Below are 14429 nucleotides of genomic sequence, written 5' to 3'. Positions count from 1 at the left end.
ATTTTTCTGGAACTCTCTTGCTTTTTTGAAGATCCAGCGGATGTTGGCAATTTGATCTCTGGTTCCTCTGCCTTTTCTAAATCCAACTTGAACATCTGAAAGTTCACAGTTCACGTATTACTGAAGCCTGACTTGGAGAATTTTGAGCATTACTTTGCTAGCATGTGAGATAAGTACAATTGTGCAGTAGTTTGAACATTCTTTGGCATTGCCTTTCTTTGGGATTGGAGTGAAAACTGACCTTTTCCAGTCCTATGGCCACTGCTGAGTTTTCCAAATTTGCTGACATATTGAGTGCAGCACTTTCACAGCATCATCTTTCAGGGTTTGAAATAGCTCAACTGGAATTTCATCACCTCCACTAGCTTTGTTCATACTGATGCTTCCTAAGGCCCACTTGACTTCGCATTCCAGGATGTCTGGCTCTAGGTGAGTGATCACACCATCATGATTATCTGGGTCATGGAGATCTTTTTTGTATAGTTCTTCTGTGTATTCTTGCCACCTCTTCTTAATATCTTCTGCTTCTGTTAGGTCCATACCATTTCTGTCCTTTACTGTCTTTGCATGAAATGTTCCCTTGGTATCTCTTGGTATCTCTAATCTGGTAGCTTAGGGATAAAGAATCCTCTTGCCAATACAGGAGATCCAGGTGCAATTCCTGGGCTGGGAAGATCCCTTGGAGAAGGAAATGGCAACCTGCTTCAGTATTCTAGCCTGGGAAATCCCATGGACAGAGGAGTCTGAAGGGCTAAAGTCCGAGGGGTCTCAAAGAGTCAGACATGACTTAGTGACTGAAAACCAACAAGTATCTTCTGAGTAGGGGACCTAGCTGATGGCTTGGGTTGCATGTCTATGAAGCTGGTGGTGAAGGGAGAAAGCTGGCGCTGGGCAGTGATCTGGGGTCACTGCAGGGGACACTGACTCAGGGACTGGAGAAGGGGAACAAGGGTGAGTGGCCCATTACATGTGTAGATATGCTTTCTGGCGTGACCTTTGATGTGAACACATTTTGATGAGAACCCTGCATTTTCTTATTCTATTTCAGTAGACGTGCCATCAAATATTGCAAAAATCATCATCGGTCCCCTCATCTTTGTCTTTCTCTTCAGTGTTGTGATTGGAAGTATTTGTCTATTCCTGAGAAAGAGGTGAGTGCGATGATGTGCTGGTAAGCGGTTAACAACCAGCTCTTTTGGGGAAAAGTATGCCTACATGTGTGTTAAGTCGCTCGGTTGTGTCCAACTCTTTGTAACCCCATGGACTGTAGCCTGGCAGACAGCATTGTCCATGGAATCCTCCAGGCAAGAATACTGGAGTGGGTAGCTATTCCCTTCTCCAGGGGAACCTTCCTGTCCCAGGGATCAAACCCAGGTCTCTTGCATTGTGGGCAGATTGTTTACCATCTGAGCCAACAGGGAAAGCCATATGCATTATGATAGGATTTAATAGGATTTAATTTATCCATTTTTTTAAAAACATGGACTTGATTTCTTAGTTTTCAGTTCACAGCAAAACTGAGGCAAAAGTATAAGAATTTCCCATACACCCCTTGACCCATGCATGATCCCCTATTATCAACATCCCCCATCAGTGTTATAACTGATAAACCTACATGCATACATTGTTATCACCCAAAGTCCATAGTTTATATTATGCTTCACTCTCGGTGTTGTGATTGTATGGATTTGGACAAATAATACAATGACATGTTTCTACTGGGACTTCCCCAGTGGCTCAGTGGTAAGGAATCCACCTGCCAGTGCAGGAGATGCAGGCTCGATCCCTGGGTCGGGAAGATCCCCTGCACAAGGAAATGGCAACCCACTCCAGTATTCTTGCCTGGGAAATCCCATGAACAGTAGAGCCTGGCGGGCTATAGACTGTGGGGTCGCAAAAGAGTCAGGCATACAGCTTAGAGACTATATGACTACCACAATGCAGTGACTTGTGAACATAAAGTCTTTCTGCCATATGTGTGCAGCCATCTAAATAAATAAGGTAACAGAGATGGACTGAACGAAGAGTGTCCCATATAGTAAGATGCAGTGTGATAATTAGGAAGTGGTCAGTTTTGAGTATGTGTTACGTTTGCTTTGAAGCGAATATATTTAACTGTAGGCTTACGTAATTTAATTTTAAGCGGTGGTTGTATTTAACAACTGGCTTGCAAATTTCCTGAAAATTCAACAGTTGTTTCTCATAAGCTGGAATGAGATGGTTTCAGAACAGCAGCGGGTGAATAGTTTTTAGATGTTATAATGACAACCATAAATTATAGTTCATGGGTAAGCTGTTCCACGCTGATGCACTTAAGTAGCCATCTGATGGGCTTCTGCTAAAAAAAATTAGGATTCCCCCACCCTCACCGCACACTGTATCCAGGATTATGTGGCTGCTGCTAATAAGGGTAGATGTCTGCTCTGGCGAGGTTATATCCTCCTGCTAGAAATCCACAGAGTCCTGTGAGTTTATCAAGATGGAATGTCTCCATTCTTCTCATCCAGGCAGCCAGATGGGCCACTGGGACCATTGTATGCTTCTTCAAACCCAGAGTACCTCAGTGCCAGCGATGGTGAGTTCTATCCCTTTGCCCGTGGGTGACCAGAACCCCTCTGTTTGGTTTCCTTTCCCATCTCCATCAATTGACAGTCAAGGGTTGGTACCCTGAGGGGCTGAGAAGAGTCTTCTTGTTCCCTTGAGTCGGCACACCTGCCCCTTGTACAGAAACCCTGTTACCAGGAGCAATTAGACACCTGCCGTCTGGCACCTGTTTGGATGGGCTGATCGAGATGCGCTCGGGCTGGGCGGAGACACCCTGAACTTGGTGCTGCAGCTGTAGAGATACAGAGCATGGGTCTTATGCTAGACAGCGTGCCAAGGGTCAGAGCCAGAAAGTGGTGACAAAACAGGCCATCCACGCTGGGAGGTGGGGTCAGAAGCCAAGATGTGAGACTGGAGATGAGGGATGGGGCAAAGAGGAAGCAAGGAGCAGATGGGGCACATGGGAGCTGGGTGGGTACCACCAGCACCTCTGTCGTTGGTGGCCACTGAGTATGGGTGAGATGCTGATGCCAGTGATGAGCATAGGACTGAAGACCGTAGACCCTCGATTGTACCAAAGGGCAGTGAGTGTCCCTTGTAGATAAAGCTTTGGCTGTTCCTTTAGACACGAAGGCAGCTATTGCATTACAACCTTCTAAGATGCTTCATGTAGCAAAAAAAAAAAAAAAATCAAAGAGCGACTTTCAAGGCATGAACACTATTGCGTGGCAGGATGCTGCTTTGGGAGACGGGGTGATGTTTTTAAGGATTACCTGGGATTCATTTCAAAGAAGTCTGCTAAGACATGCAGGCATGGAAGTGACTGTCGTGAGGAAGAAGGGTAGACTCGCGGAGCCTGGAAAAACAGGAGGCAGGGCCACACGGGGAAGCACCAGGGTTGGTCAGGGGGCAGAGGGAGTGGGAGAAACATATGAGCAAGAGGCTTTATTGTCTTTTCCATGGGGAAGGTGAGGGGCTAATTCAAGCTAAACGATTTCAGCAGCATCTGGGGCATATGAGCTGTCCCTGGTTGTCTCCTAACTGGGCCTGGGATGATCAGGGCAGGGGGATGGTGCCCCAGAGTGGGAGAGCCTGATGATGGAGGGGGTTAGTATGTGGGCTCTGGATTAGCTGTTTTGCATATGAAAGGTGGACTCGCGGGCACTTCATTTACTACCTTTGTGAATTGGCCACCCCTGGGAAGGGCAGTCCTTCCAGCACCAGCAAGACCTCAAAGCATCAGAATAGAGAACCTAGACAAGGGAGTCATTCCAGGTGGGAATAGGCACAGAGTCCAGCAGCAAGCAGGGGTGAGTGTTGATCCAGAGCTTTTCTCTCTCTGTTTGGCGAATGGCATTGTTAACCGTGTCAGAGATGGGAAAGCTGAACCCCAGGGCTGCCATCAACCCCCACAGTGTTCTGCTTCCACTCTGTTACTCTGCTCCCTTCTGGGGTTGCAGCAATGGCTGAGGGCACAGGGGTGCTCAGTGAAAGCTGGAAATTGCAGCTCATGGGTCTTTAAGGCCAGGAAGTTCTGGGCCAAGAGATCAGAGGGAAAGGTCCAAGCTCTGGGATCCTGGGGGCTGGGAGAGGGACTCCCCAGTGAGTATGTGTAAGTTCATTTGGGTTCAGAGCTCTTGTATGACCCAATGTCCTTGCAAGAGCCGTTGGCGATGGTATTCTGTTGCTTGGACTGCTGTGCTCAGACTGGGGGGCTTAGAAAACAGTTTGATTTCCTCACAGTCCCAGAGGCTGGAGCTCTGAGATCACGGTGTCAGCAGGGTTGGTTCCTCCTGAGTCCTCTCTCCTTGGCTTGTGGATGGCCGTCTTCCCCCTGTATCCTCACATGGCCTTCCCTCTGTGTGTGTCTGTGTCCTAATCTCTTCACGGACTCCAGGCAGATTGGATTAGGGCCACTCTAATGACCTTATTTTACTTTGGTCATCTCTGTTAAGACTCCACCTCTAAATACAGTCACATTCTGGAAAACTTGGGTTCGGACATCAACATATAAATGTGTGAGGGATACAATTTTAGCATGCAACAGGTGCAGAGGAGGGCAGGAAGCATCATGGTTTTTCTTAAGACTGTGTATCTGTCTGCCGCTGTGTAACAAACCACTGCAAACTTAGGGGCTTAAAGCAACCACTACCTATTGGCTCAAAATGTGGTGGGTTTGCCACCTGGGCAGTGCGCAGCTGCGTGGTTTTTCTGGTCTCACTCACATGGCTGTAGCCCTTTGGCAGATCCGCTGGCACTGAGTTGCCTTGAGTGGGCTCACTCACCTATCTGGTGCCAAGCAGGCTGGGCGTTCCCCCTTCTTTTTGGTACTCTGCAGAAACAACAGGCTTAGACGGGAAGTAGCATCCTTTGGTAAGAGGACTCTGAAATCAGACAGGATGCAGGCTCAGCTCGGCACGCTACTGGCCAGGACCCTGGACTGATTATGGCTCCTTCCTGAGCCTCTGTCCATCCTGTTATTGGCCCTGTGCCGACTGCCCAGCACAAGGTCTGGACCGCAGGAGCCACTTAGTGAACATTTACGAGGAGGAGCTTGGGTGGGAGGCGGCCAGGACCCCCGAGGGATCTGCTGAGGGTGCTGTGTAGATAAGTGAGGAGTAGTGTTCCCATGCTCTGTGTATGTGCCGGACGAGTGGGAGGTGCCTCGAGAGAAGATCACGCTCCTTCGAGAACTGGGGCAAGGCTCCTTCGGCATGGTGTACGAGGGCAACGCCAGGGACATTGTCAAGGGTGAGGTGGAGACCCGCGTGGCAGTGAAGACGGTCAACGAGTCGGCCAGCCTGCGAGAGCGGATCGAGTTTCTCAACGAGGCTTCGGTCATGAAGGGCTTCACCTGCCACCATGTGGTAAGTCCCCCTGCTGGGTCCGGGAGCAGACAAAGGCTTTATTTTTTCATTTTTATTTTAGTTTTTTAAACTTTTAGTTGGAGGATAATACAATACCATGTGCGAAATAGACAGCTAGTGGGAAGCTGCTATGTAACACAGAGAGCCCAGCCCAGTGCTTTGTGACGACCTAGAGCCTATATATACTTATGACTGATTTGCTTGTTGTGTGGCAGAAACCAACACAAACAGTGCAAAGGCTTCCTTAACACTCATTTTCTCATCCCATCTCCTCCATCCTTCCTCTTAATGCATAGAGCTTGAGGATGCTGGGTGTGGATCTTCTGCCCACCCCCCACTCTGCTGAGCATCCCAAAGGTGGCCCTTCCCTTCTCTTTTCTCCAGTCCCATCCTTTCCCACCTCATTTAGAGTGAGACTCTTTCGCTGTCCCATCACTTTCTAGAATCTTCTTTCTCTTCCCTCCTCCTGGCTCCTATGTAACCTTTAAACACTGTGGTCCACCCGATCCCTGCGCCCTACTCCCCAGTCAGCACAGACTCTCCCTGCCTTTCTACTCCTTTAGTTTCCCCTTGAGCCTGTGTCCTTTCATCCTTGCCCCAAGCATATTCTTGGAGCCCCTGCTATATATGAGCTCCATTCTCCTCTCCGAGATGCAGTGGATGGATGTCTGTCCTCCTGGAGCTCCCGGTCCAGAGGTGGAGACAGAATCTAAACCCAGCAAGTTAATGATGTCATCCCGTGAGGAGACGATGCTATGGCAACAGGGGAGAGGAGGGCGGAGCTGGGGGTTTGGGAAGGCAGCAGTGGCAAAGGAATATTTGAGCAAAGACTCCAGGATGTAGGGACTGGGTTGAGGGACAGGCGTGGGGACAGAGCATCAGGCAGGGGGAACAGTTAATGCAAAGGTCTGGGGCTCAGAGATACAGGGGTTTGCCTTGGCATGTTGCTGTTTGGGAGCAGCCATTTATTCACTTCTTTAAGTAGTATTTGTGCAGGGCGCTGCAGGAGATGTTGCAGGGACAGGTTGAATGAACCACTGTGATCCTTTTGATCCTTGTGGAGCTTGCTTTTTTTTTGGCCTTGCCCCATGGCTTATGGGATCTTGGTTCCCAGCACAGAGTCTTAACCACTGGACTGCCCGGGAATTCCCTGTAGCTTGCAATTTTCATCTGTACCATCCAGGACAGTGGAGCTTCCCTCATAGCTCAGTTGGTAAAGAATCTACCTGCAATGCAGGAGACCCCAATTCGATTCCTGGGTCGGGAAGATCCGTTGGGGAAGAGATAGGCTATCTACTCCAGTATTCTTGGGCTTCCCTTGTAGCTCAGCTGGTAAAGAATCCACCTGCAATGCAGGAAGCCTGGATTCGGTCCCTGGGTTGGGCAGATCCCCTGGAGAAGGGAAAGGCTATCCAGTCCAGTATTCTGGCCTTGAGAATTCCGTGGACTGTGTAGTCCATGGGGTCGCAAAGAGTCAGATAGGACTGAGGAACTTTCACTTTCATCCAGGACAGTAGCCACTCGCTCCCCCACCCCGAATCCAACAAGGTGTTGACCTTGGTGTTTCTTCTGGACAGACCAGGGCTTCCTACAGGCCACTCAGGACCAGGGTGCTGGGTGTGATGTAGGTACCAGACAGAAAGACCCAGGTGGGTGGACATCTTCCCACAGACCCTCATTCAAGAATCTCCCCCACCCCTGCTTGTTCCGCAGGTCCGCCTCCTGGGGGTGGTGTCCAAAGGCCAGCCAACGCTGGTGGTGATGGAGCTGATGGCTCACGGAGACCTGAAGAGTTACCTCCGTTCCCTGCGGCCTGAGGCTGAGGTGAGCCGTCTCCAGGTACCTGGCAGGGCACCCAGCACTCCCAGGCCTCAGGCCCCTGTGTGGCTGAACATGCCCCCCCTGTTTCAACTTTAGAATAACCCCGGCCGCCCTCCCCCTACCCTGCAAGAAATGATTCAGATGGCGGCAGAGATCGCCGATGGGATGGCATACCTGAACGCTAAGAAGTTCGTGCACCGGGATCTTGCAGCCCGGAACTGCATGGTTGCCCACGACTTTACCGTCAAAATTGGAGGTGCGTCTGGCTTTCTGCCTTGAAATGTGTGACCCAGGCTTTTTGGCTTCAGTTGTCTATAGTGAGCACTTCAATCTTTTCTAGTAGTGGGAAGGGGCAGGGTTTGGGATGGGGGTTCACCCTCAAGGTGTAGTTTAATTGCATTTGTTCTTTACTTCATTCATTCACTTCTTTAAGTAGTATTTGTGCTGGTGGCTGCCGGAGGTGTTACAGGGGCAAGGTTGAGTAAGTCACCATAATTTTTCTGCCCTTGAGAAACTTGCAATTTTTGGCCTGGCCACATGGCTTCTGGGATTTTGGTTCCCAGCTCAGAGTCCTGACCGCTGGACCCACAGGGAATTCCCTGCAGCTTGCAGTTTTTATCTGCACCAAGCAGCACAGTAAAATAAAATAAATTCAGTAAAAGTAAATAAAAATAATTTAAATTCAGTAAAACAAAATTTTAAAATTCAGAAAAATAAAGTTAATTCAATAAAATAAAATAAATTAAATTCAGTGAACTGATTTAGAACTTCCCAGGTAGCACTGAGGATAAAGAACCCGCCTGCCAAGGCAGGAGTCAAAAGAGATGCGGGTTTGATCCCTGGGTTGGGAAGATCTCTTGGAGGAGGAAATGGCAGCCCAAGCCAGTATTTTTGCCTGGAGAATCCCATGGACAGAGAAGCCTAGCAGGCTACAGTCTGTGGGGTCACACAGAGTCAGACACGACTGAAGCGACTTAGCACTCGCACATGAGGAGGCTGAGACTCTGTCTTGTCTGTGGGGCGTGAGGACAAGGGGTTGTGAAGGGAGGACCCAGACTTCGGTTTCTGGCTGCGCAGCTAGGTGGGTAGTGGGGCCAGATCCAATGGGGAGCAGTAGGTTGGCTGCAGAGGGTGAAAAGTTCAGCATGGGTTGCCTATGAGGTCGTAGGTAGGAAGGAAGTTTTGCTAAGATTGAGATCCCCATGTTGCAGGTCGGAACATTGCTTCTTTGCTGCTTGGTGGTTCCTTTCTTTCCTTTTAAATGGTGACCCTCCCTCCCCCTCCATATCCCCCTGAGTACCCTCAGAATCCATTCTCACTGTATTTGGCTGTGATCCAGGTGAGGTCACACCTGGGGCAGGTGAACTCAAGAGCTCTGCCACGGGTGGGGGAGTAAAGATGGCAGACAGCTGGGTCGCAGCTGAAAGCTAAGAGCGTGTGAACTGTTTGTTGTCAGACTTCGGAATGACAAGAGACATCTATGAAACGGATTACTACCGGAAAGGGGGCAAAGGTCTGCTCCCCGTGCGGTGGATGGCACCTGAATCCCTCAAGGACGGAGTCTTCACCACCTCTTCGGACATGTGGTGAGTTATGTGTGGGCTGGCGGAAAGAACACTGCACCTGAATTCCAGGTTGCTCTGCTAGTATGACCAGCAAGAGAGGAGTCACTTAAAAACTGACTTCTTCATGGCTTCTCCATCAAGGAAAGGAAGGGATAGCATGCCTGGGGGACCCTTGCACAACTACTGTGACATCCCAATGAAGATTAGTCTTATAGGAATTTCTGAACTGCAGCATGAACTGTTTAGTGAACTGGCCACCCAAGTTCTAGTAAGCCAAGAAAGGGTGTGTGTGTTTATTTTAATGGCTTCATTGTTACTACTCCTGTCTGTCATTGGCAGGTCTTTTGGTGTGGTCCTTTGGGAAATTACCAGCTTGGCAGAACAGCCTTACCAAGGTCTATCAAATGAGCAGGTGCTGAAATTTGTCATGGATGGAGGGTACCTGGATCAACCTGACAATTGTCCAGAGAGAGTGTAAGTGTAGAAAAGCGGTGTAGTGTGTGGGGTGCTTATTCAAAAGTCTGCGCCTTTTGCATGGATACTCGTGTTTGCATATTGTATGTCTATGTGTGTTTGTGTTTGCAAGTTTCATGTTTGAATGCACACTTGCGTTTTATATGATGTCTGTAGGTGTGTTTTTGCTTGCCTTCTGCATGCACACTTGGATTTGCATATTGTGTCTGCATATTACTACATGCTTGTGTATTATATCGTTACACGTGTGCCTTATTGCCTTTCATATCTTCGGAAGGCTGTAGAGAAAACTGCACAGCAGTGGTTATTTGGGGAATAAAACTGGAGAGCTGGGGTGGAGACTAACATTTAACTATATATTCTTATTATATCTCATTGAAAGTAGAAAAAAGAAGTCACGAATTGTAAACACTAAAACTTCAGGGGTACGTACAACATATCCCCTTCCAATATTTGTCTTAAATTTTTGTTGCAGGAGCAGATGTACAACACAAACATCAAATGCACATCAATAAACACTTGCAAAATTGTCCAGCATCGTAATAGTCCAATAAATGTAAAGTGAAATAAAGGAAAGTACTATCTTCCTAATTAGCAATAGAAAGAAGGGAGGGAAAGAAGGACGAGTTATGATATTCACGGCTATCAATGGTATGGCTAGATAGTCATTCTTATCACTCCATTGTAAGAATTTTTTGTTTGTTATCATTTAGTTGCTAAGTTGTGTCCAACTGTTTCATGACTCATGAACCTCCAGGCCCCTCTGTCCATGGGATTTCCCAGACAATAATACTGGAGTGGGTAGCCATTTCCTTCTCCAGGGGATCTTCCTGACCCAGGGATCAAACCCGTCTTCAGCACTGGCAGACAGATTCTTTACCACTGAGCCACCAAGGAAGCCCATTATAATAAGAGCTACTCACATAAATTTTATTTAAAGTCTCCAAAAAAGAAAGAAAGAAATGATCTAAACATCCAACAATATGAGAACTGGCAAGGAAACTGGTAAAATAATCAATAAAGTAATTGATAAAATAATACACTATAGTAATTGACATTTCAAATGATGCTTATGAAATATTTTGTAACTCAGTGGTCTAGCTTATGTTAAAATGTTAAGTGTAGTAAATGTGTATAAATTGCATTTCCAAATGTATCCAGACAGAAAGGATGAAATTATATCTGAAGGAGAGTTGTACACAAGCTGTATTTTCACTGTATTGTTGGGTGTTCTCTACCTTTCTACAATAAGCATGTACTACGCATTGCTTATTGCATGTAACATTTCTTTACCAGTGTTTCTGCAAAAAAAAAAAAGAAAGAAAGAAAGTTTGCCTTCCTGAAAAAAATGCATGGAAGAAGGCCATTGTGATGCGCCATCCTTGCAAGAATAAGATACCAGTTTAGAAAACCTAATTTGAAGAAATCTCACATGTAAAAAAAGTATGCAGCAGAGCTCCTTGGAAACTCTGAGCAAAATATTTCTGAACATTCCTCCATGAAGTTTCTTTCCTGGCTATGTCAGGAGGAAATTAGTGCCCCTAGGGTGGGGACCTGCCAACTTCTCCTCTAAAGGGCCATATCGTATTTTCAGCTTTGTGGGCCTGGCAGTTCTCTGCCTTGTAGTTCAAATCAGCCAGGGACAATGCATAATTGAATGGGTGTAGCTACGTGCCAATAAAACTTTATTTACAAAAACACTCGGAGGACCAGATTTGGTCCAGAGGGTGAAGTTTGTCAACTCCTGCCCTGGAAGAAGTTACAATAGTGAAAGGAAGAGGTAAAATGGAAATCCTGAGCCCCTGGATCTTATCCTAAGTCAAGTCATAGTCCCCTGCCCCCTCCTCTCCTCCCCTTCTCCGGAGAGTGTGGACTGGGCTTGCAGAGCACCTGCTCAGAGCTGGCCCTCTATGGTGGGTCCACCCAGCTGCCCTCATTCTGAGCGACAATGTGTATACAAAATGATGAACCCACAGAAATAGACCTACACACATAGAAAACAGACTTATGGTTACCAAAGGGGAAAGGAGGGGGGAGGGATAAAATAGGAGCTTGGGATTAATAAATTCACAGTATTGAATATAAAATAGAAAAGCAAGGACCTACTGTATAACACAGGGAACTATATTCAATATTTTGTAATAACCTATAAGGGAAAAGAATCTGAAAAACAATTATATATACATGGGCTTGACCAAAGTGTTTGTTTCCATAACATCTTACAGGAAAATCTGAATGAACTTTTTGACCAACCCAATGTATCTGAGGGCTTCCCTGGTGGCTCAGTGGTAGAGAATCTGCCTGCCAATGCAGGAGATGCAGGTTTGACCCCTGGGTCTGGAATATTCCCTGAAGGAGGCAATGGAAGCCCACTCCAGTATTCTTGCCTGGAGAAGTGGATGGACAGTGGAGCCTGGAGGGCTGTAGTCGTGGGGTCCTAAAGAGTTGGACATGACTGAACCACAACAGCAACAAAAATATATATCTGAATCCCTTTGCTGTACATCTGAAACTAACACAACATCATAAATCAACTCTAATTAAAAAAAAAAAAAATGATGGACCTAGTTGGTCTTCACCAAGTGGCAATATCAGGAGAGGCCCTTGTGGATCTGGTTTGGGAAATCCTTGGCTCTCTTTTTAAAACCATCTTTCACGCCCCTAGAATGGCTGTTTCTGCCTGACCCTCCTGAGGTCAGCACTTGTCCACGTGGGTGTGTGTGCACCGCAGGAGCTGGGTGGGGGAAGGAGGGCCGCTTGGCGGGGACCTTTGGGGCCTCACCCTCCACGTGCCCCTCTCTGTTCCGCAGCACCGACCTGATGCGGATGTGCTGGCAGTTCAACCCCAAGATGCGTCCGACCTTCCTGGAGATCGTGGACCTGCTCAAGGATGACCTGCACCCCAGCTTTCCCGAAGTGTCCTTCTTCCACAGCGAGGAGAACAAGGCGCCCGAGAGCGAGGAGCTGGAAATGGAGTTTGAGGACATGGAGAGCGTGCCCCTGGACCGGTCCTCGCACGCGCAGAGAGAGGAGGCCGGGGGCCGGGACGGAGGGTCGGCTCTGGGGCTAAAGCGAAACTATGACGAGCACATCCCCTACACCCACATGAACGGGGGCAAGAAAAACGGACGGATTCTGACTTTGCCCCGGTCAAATCCTTCCTAACAACCCCTGCAAGTGGGGGAGGGTTCCTGTCTACACTTCTCTCTGGTTCAAAGGCCTCCAGAAAACTCAGGATTTCCACCTAACTCTGCCACAGTGTCAAACGGAGCTCAGAGATCACGACTATCCATTTCTGTTCCTCTTTGTCTTCAAACGCAGTGGTTCCATTGCCTATTTGACTTGTCATCTGAGCACGTAACTGTGAGCCTGGATGGGGAGGGGGTTTCCACGGCTGCTGTCCTTTTGGGCCACCGAGGTTTCAAGCCCAGATGTTATTATTATTATTATTATTATTTTCCCTAGTAGTTTGAAAGAAAGCACCTATTTTTACAAAGTTTTCTTTTTTTTTTTTTTGCTGGTGTCTGAGCTACAGTATAAAACATAAATCTTCTTTATGAAACAAAAGTTAGAAAGAAACAAACCCAGTTCTAGTAGAATTCCAAGCTTTACGGAGTGGGCTTCAGGAAAGTATTTTTTCATCCAGGCTGAAGGATTGTTTTTTGTTTTTTTTCCTTCACAAAACCAGTTCCTCAAATTGACCAATAGCTGCTGCTTTTGTACTTTGGATATGGGTCTGCAGTCCTGGTGTGTGGTTCATGTACGCACTTGTGTGTGTTTGTGTGTGTGTGTGTGCGTGCGCGCGTGCATGCGCACGTGTGCACAAATCATGTGTGCTGAGTGGACACTTTGGGGATCCGCCCATGAAGGTTCAGCTCTTCTGGAGTATGTGAGCCCCTGCTTCCCCCGCCCCCGACCCCTTCTTTCTTATTTACTGGGAGACTGTGCCCTCAACAAATTTTTATGTCCCAAATGGAGCCTCAGGAGTCTTCTCTCCCTTAACTTTGGTGAAAAATGTATTCTGCGAGCCTTGGGAGTCATTTGGAGTGATAATGGATCTTTTCAAGACCAAACAAAGCCAGGACATAGAGAAGATTTAAAGAAGACGAAGAAGAAAAGAAAAACAAGAACTGAGATAATGAAGAGTTTTGAGAATATATTTGTAACATATTTAATTTTTAAAAAGAATCTTCAGTATCAGCCTCATAAATTATTGACCGTTTCCTGGGGTGGGAGGTAGCGCGTGTGGGTTTGTCTGCCTGTGTGGGCCAGGAGGAGCCAGGCACCGGTGGCCTCTTTGCTTGGTCTTCAAGGCATCCATTTTTTCTGGGACTAAAGCCACGTTAGCTGCTAATCCTCTGGACATTGTGGTAAGGCCACACTGAGCGTGTGGGCGATGGGGTTTGATGGATGGTTTGGTTTCTGCTCTGAAAATCTGAGCCCGCCTTCAAACACACTTGTGGCTCCTGGATCTTCTGGTTCCCTGTGTGTACCTTTCAAGCTTCCTCAGCAGGGTGTCCATGTCCCACAGGGATTGTGCAAATTTGGCACCATCAGATCTCAAAGTGGGACAGCATAGAAGAACTTTGAAAACACTAGCAGTATGAAGACGTGCCTGTCGGTCCCCTCCGCCCTCAGGGCATCCGACCGTCCTCAGAACTGAGCTCCCAGGAGCTGCTCTGTGCCCAGTGACCTCAGCTGGACCGGGTGTGGAGCCTGAGCTGAATTCTCAGGTACTTAACAATCGTGCAGTTCCTAAGAGAGTCAAGTCCAGAGGAAAAACCGCTAAGGACCTTCACACTACGGAGAACGTGAGGATGGGCGTGATGCCACAGTTGCTTCCCTTCTGGGGTAAGAATGACCGCTGCTCAAATACAGAACATGATGGATTCATTGCCATGGTTCATCCAAATCATCACCCACAGGTTATCTCTCGAGTGCATTTTCTCACGAGTCTAAGACTGCTTTCCTTCTCTTCTCAAGAACTGTGGGCTTCAGAACACCTGGGATGCCATGGTGACCTCCGAACCGTCTCAGTTCTTGATGAAGAACACAGGTAGACACGCATCCCAGTTGCCTCTGGCTATCTTATTTATACGATTTCAGAAATGACAGCATGTCAGAATATTTCCAGGGAGCCTCAGTGATTGGGTACAAG

At 47.6% G+C, this 14429-nt stretch overlaps 1 protein-coding gene across 2 annotated transcripts in view; it reads left to right on the top strand.

Moving 5' to 3' along the window:
• Nucleotides 1-12861, top strand: part of INSR (insulin receptor) — a 143089-nt gene extending 130228 nt beyond the window's left edge. For both annotated transcript variants that reach the window (XM_068981365.1, XM_068981366.1), the window contains 8 exons: nucleotides 1049-1151; nucleotides 2508-2575; nucleotides 5167-5411; nucleotides 7125-7235; nucleotides 7329-7488; nucleotides 8689-8818; nucleotides 9137-9271; nucleotides 12082-12861. In XM_068981365.1, coding sequence (XP_068837466.1) covers nucleotides 1049-1151; nucleotides 2508-2575; nucleotides 5167-5411; nucleotides 7125-7235; nucleotides 7329-7488; nucleotides 8689-8818; nucleotides 9137-9271; nucleotides 12082-12436 — 1307 coding nt within the window. In that variant the 3' untranslated portion in view covers nucleotides 12437-12861. The remainder of the gene's footprint in view (nucleotides 1-1048; nucleotides 1152-2507; nucleotides 2576-5166; nucleotides 5412-7124; nucleotides 7236-7328; nucleotides 7489-8688; nucleotides 8819-9136; nucleotides 9272-12081) is intronic.
• Nucleotides 12862-14429: the final 1568 nt, after the last annotated feature.

The sequence above is a fragment of the Capricornis sumatraensis genome, chromosome 9, assembly GCF_032405125.1.
Source record: "Capricornis sumatraensis isolate serow.1 chromosome 9, serow.2, whole genome shotgun sequence".
NCBI classification, from domain to species: Eukaryota; Metazoa; Chordata; class Mammalia; order Artiodactyla; family Bovidae; genus Capricornis; species Capricornis sumatraensis.
This window is presented reverse-complemented; position numbering and strand designations above follow the sequence as displayed.